The sequence below is a fragment of the Bombina bombina genome, chromosome 3 (assembly GCF_027579735.1).
Source record: "Bombina bombina isolate aBomBom1 chromosome 3, aBomBom1.pri, whole genome shotgun sequence".
In the NCBI taxonomy this organism is placed as follows: domain Eukaryota; kingdom Metazoa; phylum Chordata; class Amphibia; order Anura; family Bombinatoridae; genus Bombina; species Bombina bombina.
Window position 1 is genome coordinate 218,403,428 of NC_069501.1, and position 12,965 is coordinate 218,416,392.

The following is a 12,965-nucleotide window of genomic DNA, read 5'->3' on the forward strand; positions in this document are numbered from 1 at the left end:
TTTATCTGTGTTAAATCTCATTTGCCATTTACCAACCCTTTGTTATATTTTTGCAACCCCCCTTGCAGATTAATTGCACCCTGCTCTGACCTAATCACCATTGATGTCAGTATTATTTGCAAAAAATGTTGCTACTTCCTTCTAGGTCATTTATAAAAGAAATATATCATAATGAAGTGAGCCTGATGCTGATTCTTGAGAGATTCCACACTATTATTTTACTGTAACTTTTTGTTCCCTATCTTTTAACCAGTTTATCCAAGTGCCAACATTAGCATTAAAATTAGTTTGACCCCCCTTCAAATGGATTAAACACATAGGTAAAATAGTTTCAAGAGCATCAATGCATTACTGGTCTGTAGCTTAAAACAGCCAGTGAGACAGTGAAAAAATGTATATGAGTGAAGCCACCAATTATCAGTCATGTTCAGCTCTGGAGCAGAAATGCATTGCTTATCTGGAGCTGACTGTAACTATGTGTTTAAACTTTTGCAGAAGTTAAACACATAATTATATGCAAGCAACAGTACAATAATAAAATGCTTTAAGAGATTAGAGATTCGTTTTGTGTTTCTGTTTTCCTTTAACAATTACTTTCTAACTTCTTTACCACACCCTATACAGAAACATACAGGTAACATACCTCCTCCATTCTGGTAACAGATATATGGGAACCTCCACACATTACCCAGATCCACTGCATAGCCAATAACAGAAAGAAGAAAGTCTATTTTTTTACTCCAAGTCTCTCTCTCTCCTACCCCTGTCTGCAAATATTCCACCTCAGCTCTACAGGAGGGGATGACAGTAAGTGCAGGAGGTGGAACCTCATCCCCTCTGTTTCTTGTGCCATTGCAAGGTGCCTCAGGACTCTGAACAGCTAAGTACTTGTTAGACAAATTCCCAGCATCCCCTCTTTCTGCTGGGCTGGGATGCACCTTGTTAAGCTCTTCAGACAGACGTAGTGAGGGTTTGCAGTTCCTCAGCAGTTGCCCGTCCTTTTTGCATTCTGAGCGTGCCTTGCACGTCAAAGGCTCCTTCTCAGAGCCTAGGGACGGGCTCTCACTGCAGGATGGCTTTCTATCCATTGTCTTGGCTAGGAAAAGCTGTAGCTGATGCCCATTGGCACTAGGTAGGGATTCTATAAAATATGTATGCAGTCAATAGTGTCCCAGGTAATGAATCTTCTTCCAATGTTGTTCCAGCTCTATAATAAAAAAAGGTAACTGCATTAAGAAATAACTCATCACAGAACTTGGAATTTTATTAAATACAAAAATGAGAGAGAAGTATTTTTTCTAGTTGCATAGGGGCCTATCTATCAAGCTCCAAACAGAGCTTGATGCCTCGTGTTTCTGGCGAGCCTACAGGCTCGCCAGAAACAGCAGTTATGAAGCAGCGGTCACAAAGACCGCTGCTCCATAACCTGTCCGCCTGCTCTAAGCAGGCGGACAGACATCGCCGGAAATCAACCCGATCGAGTACGATCGGGTTGATTGACACCCCCCTGCTGGTGGCCCATTGGCCGCGAGTCTGCAGGGGGCGGCGTTGCACCAGCAGCTCTTGTGAGCTGCTGGTGCAATGCTGAATACGGCGAGCGTATTGCTCGCCGTATTCAGCAAGGTCTGGCGGACCTGATCCGCACTGTCGGATCAGGTCCGCCAGACTTTCTTAAATAGGGGCCATAGAATTTCTAACAATGTCAAGTGAAGCCATTTTAAACTTCAGTCAGTATTAGTAAGAGGCATCTCACTGACCCATTCTATATTCATCTTAGTGAATTCTTACAGGGAGACAATAACCAAGATCAGCAAACACTTATTACTTATACATTATATATATATAAAAATAAAGCCTTCTAACTTCATGCTAAAATACTAGTACATTAGTCAGGAAATCACAAAAAGGAAATTTATGCTTACCTGATAAATTGATTTCTTCTATTATACGACGAGTCCACGGATTCATCCTTTACTTGTGGGATATTATCCTCCTGCTAACAGGAAGTGGCAAAGAGCACCACAGCAGAGCTGTCTATATAGCTCCTCCCTTGACTCCACCCCCAGTCATTCGACCGAAGGTATAGGAAGAAAAAGGAGAAACTAAAGGTGCAGAGGTGACTGAAGTTTAAAAAAACAAAACAATCTGTCTTAAATTGACAGGGCGGGCCGTGGACTCGTCGTATCATAGAAGAAATCAATTTATCAGGTAAGCATAAATTTCGTTTTCTTCTATAAGATACGACGAGTCCACAGATTCATCCTTTACTTGTGGGATACAATACCAAAGCTACAGGACACGGATGAACGGGAGGGACAAGACAGATACCTAAACGGAAGGCACCATTTGAAGAACCTTTCTCCCAAAAACAGCCTCCGAAGAAGCAAAAGTATCAAATTTGTAAAATTTGGAAAAGGTATGAAGGGAAGACCAAGTCGCAGCCTTACAAATCTGTTCAACAGAAGCATCGTTTTTAAAAGCCCATGTGGAAGCCACCGCTCTAGTAGAATGAGCTGTAATTTTTTCAGGAGGCTGCTGTCCAGCAGTCTCGTATGCGAAACAGATGATGCTTTTCAGCCAAAAAGAAAGAGAGGTAGCCATAGCCTTTTGACCTCTACACTTTCCAGAATAGACAACAAACAGAGAAGATGTTTGACGGAAATCCTTGGTCGCTTGCAAGTAAAACTTCAAGGCACAAACCACGTCCAAGTTATCTAACAGACGCTCCTTCTTAGAAGAAGGATTAGGACACAGAGAAGGAACAACAATTTCCTGATTAATATTCTTATTGGAAACCACCTTAGGAAGGAATCCAGGTTTGGTACGCAAAACCACCTTATCAGAATGGAATATAAGATAAGTCGAATCGCATTGTAACGTAGATAGCTCAGAAACTCTTCGAGAAGAAGAGATAGCAACTAAAAACAGAACTTTCCAAGATAGAAGTTTAATATCTATGGAATGCATGGGTTCAAACGGAACCCCTTGAAGAACATTAAGAGCTAATTCAAACTCCATGGCGGAGCAACAGGTTTAAACACAGGCTTAATTCTAACCAAAGCCTGACAAAACGAATGAACGTCTGGGACATCTGCCAGACGCTTGTGTAGTAAGATTGACAAAGCAGAAATCTGTCCCTTTAAGGAACTAGCTGATAATCCCTTCTCCAATCCATCTTGGAGAAAGGACAAAATCCTAGGAATCCTGATCTTACTCCATGAGTAGCCTTTGGATTCGCACCAATAAAGATATTTACGCCATATCTTATGATAAATTTTCCTAGTGACAGGCTTCCGAGCCTGAATCAAAGTATCAATGACCGCCTCAGAGAAACCCTGCTTAGATAGAATCAAGTGTTCAATCTCCAGGCAGTCAGCTGCAGAGAAATTAGATTTGGATGTTGGAACGGACCCTGAATGAGAAGGTCCCGTCTCAATGGCAGTTTCCACGGTGGCAGAGATGACATTTCCACCAGGTCTGCCTACCAAGTCCTGCGTGGCCACGCAGGCGCTATCAAAATTACCGAAGCCCTCTCCTGTTTGATTCTTGCAATCAGACGAGGTAGGAGAGGAAAAGGAGGAAACACATAAGCCAGGTTGAATGACCATGGTACTGCTAGAGCGTCTATCAATACTGTTTGAGGATCCCTTGATCTGGACCCGTAACAAGGAAGTTTGGCATTCTGATGAGATGCCATCAGATCCAATTCCGGTGTGCCCCATTGATGAATCAATTTTGCAAACACCTCCGGATGGAGTTCCCACTCCCCCGGATGAAAAGTCTGACGACTTAGAAAATCCGCTTCCCAGTTCTCCATTACTGGGATATATATTGCAGATAGATGGCAAGAGTGAGTCTCTGCCCATAGAATTATTTTGGAAACCTCTATCATCGCTAGAGAACTCTTTGTTCCCCCTTGATGATTGATATAGGCTACAGTCATGATATTGTCCGACTGGAATCTTATGAATTTGGCCGTAGCCAGCTGAAAATTGCTCTCAGTTCCAGAATATTTATTGGTAGTAAGGACTCCTCCTGAGTCCACACACCCTGAGCCTTCAGGGAATTCCAGACTGCACCCCAGCCCAAGAGGCTGGCGTCCATCGTCACTATGACCCATGCTGGCCTGTGGAAGCACATTCCCTGGGACAGGTGATCCTGTGACAACCACCAATGAAGAGAGTCTCTGGTCTCTAGATCCAGAGTTATCCGCGGAGATAAATCCACATAATCCCCATTCCACTGTCTGAGCATGCACAGCTGCAGTGGTCTGAGATGTAAGCGAGCAAACGGAACTATGTCCATTGCCGCTACCATTAGTCCAATTACCTCCATACACTGAGCCACTGATGGCCGAGGAATGGAATGAAGTGCTCGGCAAGTAATTAAGATCTTTGATTTTCTGACCTCCGTCAGAAAAATCTTCATGTCTACCGAGTCTATCAGAGTTCCTAGGAATGGAACTCTTGTCAGAGGAACAAGTGAACTCTTTTTTATGTTCACCTTCCACCCGTGAGTTCTTAGAAAAGCCAACATGATGTCCGTGTGAGATTTGGCTAAATTGTAAGTTGATGCTTGAATCAAAATATCGTCCAGATAGGGCGCCACTGCTATGCCCCGTGGCCTTAGAACTGACAGAAGGGACCCTAGCACCTTTGTGAAAATTCTGGGAGCTGTGGCCAACCCGAAAGGAAGGGTCACAAACTGGTAATGTTTGTCCAAGAAGGCGAACCTGAGGAACTGGTGATGATCTCTGTGGATAGGAATGTGAAGATACGCATCCTTCAAATCCACGGTGGTCATATATTGACCCTCCTGGATCATTGGTAACATTTTTCGTATGTCTCCATCTTGAACGATGGGACTTTGAGAAATTTGTTTAGAGTTTTGAGATCTAAAATCGGTCTGAAGGTTCCCTCTTTTTTGGGAACCATGAACAGATTGGAGTAAAACCCCTGCCCTTGTTCTAATTTTGGAACTGGGCAGATTACACCCATGGTATATAGGTCTTCTACACAGCTTAAGAACGCCTCTCTTTTTATCTGGTTTACAGACAAACGTGAAAGATGAAATCTCCCCCTTGGGAGAGAATCTTTGAATTCTAGACGATATCCCTGAGTCACAATTTCTAATGCCCAGGAATCCTGAACGTCTCTTGCCCAAGCCTGAGCAAAGAGAGAAAGTCTGCCCCCTACTAGATCCGGCCCCGGACCGGGGGCTGCCCCTTCATGCTGTCTTGGGAGCAGCAGCGGGCTTCTTGGCCTGTTTACCTTTATTCCAGGTCTGGTTAGGTCTCCAGACTGACTTGGATTGAGCAAAATTCCCCTCCTGCTTGGAGGTGGATGAGGAGGTAGAGGGACTGCCTTTAAAGTTTCGAAAGGAATGAAAATTATTCTGTTTAGTCCTCATTTTAACCGTCTTGTCCTGAGGAAGGGCATGACCTTTACCTCCAGTAATATCAGAAATGATCTCCTTTAGTTCAGGCCCGAATAGGGTCTTACCCTTAAAAGGAATAGCTAAAAGCTTGGATTTAGATGACACATCAGCAGACCATGACTTAAGCCATAACGCTCTATGTGCTAAAATGGCAAAGCCTGCATTCTTAGCCACTAATTTAGCCATCTGGAAAGCGGCATCTGTAATAAAAGAATTAGCTAGCTTGAGAGCCTTAATTCTATCCAAAATCTCATCTACTGGGGTCTCAACCTTAAGAGACTCCTCTAGAGCCTCAAACCAAAAAGCCACTGCAGTAGTTACTGGAACAATGCACGCTATAGGTTGCAGAAGAAAACCCTGATGAATAAACAACTTCTTTAGAAGTCCTTCTAATTTTTTATCCATAGGATCTTTGAAAGCACAACTGTCCTCAATAGGTATAGTTGTACGCTTAGCCAGGGTAGAAATAGCTTCCTCCACCTTAGGGACCGTCTGCCACGAATCCCAAATGGTGTCAGATATGGGAAACATTTTCTTAAAAGTAGGAGGGGGAGAGAACGGAATGCCTGGTCTATCCCATTCCTTAGTAACAATGTCCGAAATTCTTCTAGGGACTGGAAAAACATTAGTGTAAGTAGGGACCTCTAGATACTTATCCATTTTACACAGTTTCTCTGGCGCGATGACAATAGGGTCACAATCATCCAGCGTCGCTAAGACCTCCCTGAGTAACAAGGGGAGGTGTTCAAGCTTAAATTTAAAGGCCGTCACATCTGAGTCTGTTGGAGGTAACATCTTTCCTGAATCAGAAAGCTCTCCCTCAGACAGCAATTCCCCCACCCCCAAATCAGAACACTGTGAGGGTACATCGGAGATGGCCAATAAAGCATCAGTGGGCTCAGCATTTACTCTAATACCTGACCTACTGCGCTTACCCTGTAAACCTGGCAGTTTAGATAATACCTCTGTAAGGGTAGTAGACATAACTGCAGCCATATCTTGCAGGGTGAAAGAATTAGACGCACTAGAAGTACTTGGCGTCGCTTGGGCGGGCGTTAAAGGTTGTGACACTTGGGGAGAAGTGGATGGCATAACCTGATTCTCTTCTGACTGAGACTCATCCTGAGACATACTTTTATCAGCTAAAATATGTTCTTTGCAATGTAAGGCCCTTTCAGTACATGAGGGACACATTTGAAGTGGGGGTTCCACAATGGCTTCTAAACACATGGAACATTGACTTTCCTCAATGTCAGACATGTTAAAACAGGCTAGTAATGACCACAAACAGGCTTGAAAACACTTTATTTTGTGAAAAAAATAACAATCTGAAAAAACGGTACTGCGCTTTTAAGAGAAAAAAGCATACAATTTTTCCAAAACTGCTTTAAAATGATAACATTATATCAATTTCATGAGAAACGTATCCCAAAATATCAGGTAAGAACAAAAACGTTATAGTTAAACAAAAACACCCCCTGCACCTCGCCACAGCCCTGCTGTGTCGCCTACCTGCCCTCAGGGGTCTGCAAAATCGGATTAACCCTTCGATTAGGCCCAAACTTGTCTGAAAAGCCCACCGGAGTTGGAGCTTGCTGCTTGCCTGGGAAAAACAACTACACAACTGAGGCGCGAAAATAGGCCCCGCCATCAAACTCGATGTCTCACAGCCTTAACAATAACCGCACCAGAGCGGTCTAAAACCTAGCCATATGGGTTCATATACCCATCCAAATGAAGCCATGTGTACCCTCCATTGTGAAAATAAAACAAAACGTTTGCCAGAAAAAAACGTTATTTTAGCTCCCAACACAGAAACGTTTGCTCACAAACATACTGTCATCAACCATTTTTTATAGCCCAACATACAGGTCCAGTAATACCCCTCTCTATACATTTAGGATTACTGCTTACTCTTTCCCTCATGGGGATACTGTCAGCCAATTCTGAAATAACACAGTCTCTCCAGAAAAAAATGACTGAACATACCTCAATGCGCGCAGCATGAAAAACGTTCCTCACACTGAAGTTTCTTAAGTACTCCTCAGCCATTCTGTGGGAACTACTCTGGGTCTTAGTAACAACAGCTAAGATCATCAGTCTCCAGGCAGAAGTCTTCATCCATCTGCTGCCTGGGAAAAAATAGCACTCACCGGTACCATTTAAAACAAAAAAAATCTTGCTTGAAGAAAATAAAAACTAACATTTTATCACCTCTTTCACTTTACCCTTCCTATCACTTAGAGTAGGCAAAGAGAATGACTGGGGGGTGGAGTCAAGGGAGGATCTATATAGACAGCTCTGCTGTGGTGCTCTTTGCCACTTCCTGTTAGCAGGAGGATAATATCCCACAAGTAAAGGATGAATCCGTGGACTCGTCGTATCTTATAGAAGAAATAATAGTATTGACAAATATGCTGTTTAAAATAAATTTAAATACTTGGTTTCACGGTAACCACAGCTGAACCTTAACAGAGTATTGTATTGAGCTTGACAGACCAACCATGGGTGATTTCAAATTTAACCAGTTTTAAGGTAAATTTTTGTAGCAGATTTTTTTTTAACATACTTACTACCCTTTCACGCATGTTGTAAAAATATTTTGAGTCTATTACTTCCATTGCTGGATTACTTACTGGCTTATCAGAAACACACCCCAAAAAATGGTCTCAACTGGGCGTTAAGAGGGTTTCAGACCTTCCCCCCCCCCCCCACACACACACAGAACCAATTCCATCAATTGGCCCAACTTGGAGACAGCACCCAGGTTCCATCATATCTATCTTTTGAATACCACAGAATTAAAAGCTACTTACTCAGCTGGGGTTTTAAACCCGGGCTTTCCCCTCCTCTTACACCATGGGAAACTTTTTGGAGTCAAGGTAATAGGCTCCATAAGCCTTTATCCACACACTACTCACTCATTGGAGGTGACACTTCCTCCGAACTACTTCCCCACCTCCAAAGATGGGAGGCCCAGCTGAGAACCTCACTGCCTCCACAAACGTGGAAATGTACTCTAGAACAGGGGGGTTTACTGTTAGGGGTTAATTTGTATTTTTAGGTAAAAGAGCTGATCGCTTTAGGGCAATGCCCTAAAGCGATCAGCTCTTAAGGGCTATTGGGCTATTGGTAGTTTAATCTTAGATTAGGGGGTGCTTTTTTATTTTTATAGGTGTATTAGATTAGGTTTAAATGTTTTTATTTTTGATAATTTGTTTTTTTTTTGTGTGTAATTTTAGACTTTTTTTATTTTTGGTAATTTTAGATGTAATTATTGTAATTTAATCTTAAATTTTAATTTTAAATTGATGTTAGGATTTTTTATTTTAATTGTAATTTAGTGTTTTTTAATTTATGTAATGGGGTCAATTTAGGGGGTGTTAGGTTAGGGGGCTTAGTGATTAGATTAGTTATTTGCGTTGTGGGGAGATGGTGGATTAGGGGTTAATAGTTTAAATAGGTAGATTTCATTGTGGAGGATGGCGGATTAGGGGTTCATAGTTTAAATAGGTAGATTGCGATGTGGGTGAATTGCTGACTAGGGGTTAATAGTTTAAATAGGTATTTTGTGATGTGGGGAATGGCAGTTTAGAGGTTAATGCATTTTAGTGTTAGTTGCTATGTGGGGGCATGGCGGATTAGGGGTTAATAGTTTAAATAGCTAGATTGCAATGTGGGGGAATGGTGGATTAGGGGTTAATATTTTAAATAGGTAGATTGCGTTGTGGGGGAATGGCGGTTTAGATGTTAATACATTTTAATGTTAATTGCGATGTGGGGGAATGGCGATTTAGAGGTTAATAACTTTTATTGTTAGTTGTGATGTCGGGGGTTGGCGGTTTAGTGGTTAATACATTTATTATAAATTGTGATGTGGGGGGATGGCGGATAGAGGGGTTTTGACGTATCGAGTTTATTTTTGGGAGGCGGGTTAGATTTCAATATTAAAAAGGTCTCAAAAAGCACCTTTTTCCTATTTTACACTTAGTTGAGCTGGGTGTAATTTTTGTTAATGTATCGGCAGCCTCAGACAGTGTATTAATGGTTTGCATGGTTATTGGAAACCTGGTATTATTATAAGATTAACAGCTTCTGATACTTTCTATGGGGCACGAAAATGTTTTCGGCAGTCAGAGTCCGGTTGCCGAAATTGAGGTATAACAGGCCGTTGGAAGCAGTCGGTGAACGATATTGCTTCCGACAGCCTATTTATTGGTTTGCGAGCGCACGCAAACCTAATTACGGCTCAATGGAAACGAGCCCTCTCTCGTGCAAACACCATGACATATTCTCATTATTGCTAAACCGGCATAAAAATATGAATATTTCATATTCCAATGTTCTTTTCGTAATGAAATATGTTCTATCCTATATAATAAATGGCAAAGTATGTTTGTCAGATGCAGTCATGCGCAGTAGAGACTGCACATGACAAACATACCTGGCCGTTTGGATCCTGACACTCAGCACAGAGCAAGGCTGAAGCGGAGTGTCAGGGGGCGAGGCCGAGCGCGGCGAAGGGCATGACCGGGCGTGATGAGGGGCGTGGTCGGGTTCAGTGAGGGGCGTGGCTGGGTGCTGTGAGGGGCGTGGCCGGACGGGGGCCACCGCGATGGGGCGGGGGCCGCGGTGGGGGCGTGGCCATAGAGTCAAAGGGTTTGAAAGACAGAGCAAAAGAAAGGGGGGAGAGAGCCAAAGAGGGGGGGGGGAGAAGGGCCAAAGAGAGGGGAGAGAGAGCCAAAGAGGGGTGAGAGAGCCAAATAGAGGGGGGAGAGAGCCAAGGGGGGGAGAGGGCCAAAGAGGGGGGGAGAAGGGCCAAAGAGGGGGGGAAAGGGCCAAAGAGGGGTGAGAGAGAGCCAAAGAGGGGGGAGAGAGCCAAATAGAGGGGGGAGAGAGCCAAAGAGGGGTGAGAGAGAGCCAAAGAGGGGGGAGAGAGAGAGCAAAAGAGGAAAGAGAGCCAAAGAGGAGAGAGAGCAAAAGAGGGGAGAGAGCCAAAGAGGGGGGGAAAGAGAGCAAAATAGGGGGGAGAGAGAGAAAAAGAAAGAGGGGAGAGAGAGAGCAAAAGAGGGGGGAGAGAGCCAAAGAGGGGGGAGAGAGCGAAAGGAGAGGGTCGAGAGAAAGCAAAAGAGAGGGGGGAGAGAGAGCAAAAGAGAGGGGGGAGAGAGCAATGGGTGGGACCGCTGTACTGCAAAAAAAATGGCCCGTATACACAGGCTTTAGTACTAGTTTATTCATAATTAAATATTTCTACATATATCTGATGTTTTTTGTTACAGAAATATAAATGCATACCTATATATCTATATGATTTTATATATATATATATATATATATATATATATATAAATATATATATATATATATACTGTATATATAAGTATAGATATATAAAGATATACTGTATATAGGAATATCTATTTTTAAATATATAGAAAATATTGTGCTATGTGCAGAACATTGGAATGTGAAATAACTTTAGTATATACATAGTTAAACATATATATATACATACAAATACATCTTTAGCAATGTATCTGTATGTATCTCAATGTTAAAGCCCATTGGCAGATTTTTTTTTCTAACACCTGAGATCTCATATCTTTGATCCCTTATAAGTTTTGTGTGCAATATTTTTAAAAAATATTTTTTTATTAGATGGTGTTATTATGAGTGTAAGTGTACTTTGTAAAGTATTTTTGATGTGTTTTGTGCAACTTTTTAATTTTGGAAAACAGTTAACCACAGTTTTGAGATTGCGGTAAGGATTCTCGCGTAAATCAAGATTGCATAAAGCGAAATTGCGATTTCACTCCACTTGAAATATCAGACCAATGGAAATGGGGCACAAACGCTTGCAAAAATCCTAGCGAAATTGTTTGTGTCCCACTTGTAATCTGGCCCTATATATATTATCTATGCCAAGCAAAATATAGTGGGCCACATTACAAGTGGAGCGTAATTAATTTTGCAAGGGTTTTCATGAGCGTTTGTGCCCCTTTCCATTGCAAAAAACTAAATTAAACTAGTAACCCCTAAACCTATCACCCCCTAACTTTAAATTAAAATTACAATAGCCCTATCTTAAAATAAATAAAAACTTACCTGTGAAATTAAAAAAATCTTTAAACTAACAATTAACCTAACAACTATTATACTAAAATTTAAAAAAACTACCAATTAAATAAACTAAATTACACATTAAAAAAAAACTAACAATACTAAAAAAATTAAATCTAAAATTCCAAAAAATAAAAAATACTAAATTACAAAAAATAACAAACACTAAATTACCAAAAATAACAAACACTAAATTACAAAAAAATAACACAAAATTTTGTAGGGCATTGTCCTAAAGAAATCAGCTCTCTTTTACCTAAAAAAAAATACAAAGACCCCCCCAACAGTTAAACCCACCACCCAACCAACCACCCAAAATAAAAATTCAAATCAGCCAATAGGATGAGAGCTACTGAAATTCTACTGGCTATTCAAATCAGCCAATGTTGGGGTGCAGGGGAATAGGGGTTAATAACTTTATTATAGTGTCGGCAATGTAGGGGAGCTGCGGAATAAGAGTTAATAACTTTTATTTGTGGCGGCAATGTTGGGAGCGGCAGATTAGGGGTTAATAACTTTATTTTGGTGATGTCGAGGGCATCAGATTAGAGGTGTTTAGACGTGGGGTTTATGTTAGGGTGTTAGGTTTAAACGTAACTTTTTTCCCCATAGACATCAATGGGGTTGCATTACAGCGATCGCCATTCCGTGCTTCAGGTGTTAGTTTTTTTTCTAACACCTTCTCCCCGTTGATATTGATGGGGAGAGCGTGCACGAGCACGTCAAAGCAGCCCTTGGATTTTGTGCGGTATGGAGCTCATCACCACCATATCGCATGCACAAGGCGGCTTTTTAGAAACTTAGACCTATGCCCCACCTCTGGAATCATTGTACATGACAATGAAAAGTGGTGGTAAGACCCCCATCTTCTCACCGTTATTAAGAGGGAGGTGACTGGGGATGAACGATTTGGCAAAGGTGGGTAGTTCTAGAAGAATATGACGTGTCCACCCCATGTCTAGGAGACCAATGCTGGCTGGCACCTAAAACAAGAAACATATATGACCTTTTAAATTCAACAACTAAAGTAATTTTAACAGTGTGGAATATGATTCTTCTTAACGCTATGGAAATATAAAAAAATAATAAGAATTATTAAAAATGATTATAGATACTGTAAAAATTCTAAATAATCCATAGAATTTACAGTATATATATATATATATATATATATATATATATATATATATATATATATATGTCACCACAATAAAGATTACTTTAATATGAAGACACAGTGCTGACGCTATTTCTTGTTCTGTGGATACATATATTTTGTATGTCTCAGCTTAAGTTGGTTTCAGAGAGGTGGACTTTATAGCAAAAACAAGACTGGAATAGCTTTACCTTTTCGCCGTGCTGTCCTCCGCCTGAAACGGCTACTCAGAATTACTCACTCAGTTACTGAG

At 41.5% G+C, this 12,965-nt stretch overlaps 1 protein-coding gene across 2 annotated transcripts in view; it reads right to left on the minus strand.

Annotated features, from left to right (window-relative positions):
- The window catches only part of SLC6A4 (solute carrier family 6 member 4), a 236,591-nt gene that overhangs the window by 121,876 nt on the left and 101,750 nt on the right, over window positions 1-12,965 (minus strand). For both annotated transcript variants that reach the window (XM_053706143.1, XM_053706142.1), the window contains exon 2: window positions 644-1,207. In XM_053706143.1, coding sequence (XP_053562118.1) covers window positions 644-1,088 — 445 coding nt within the window. In that variant the 5' untranslated portion in view covers window positions 1,089-1,207. The remainder of the gene's footprint in view (window positions 1-643; window positions 1,208-12,965) is intronic.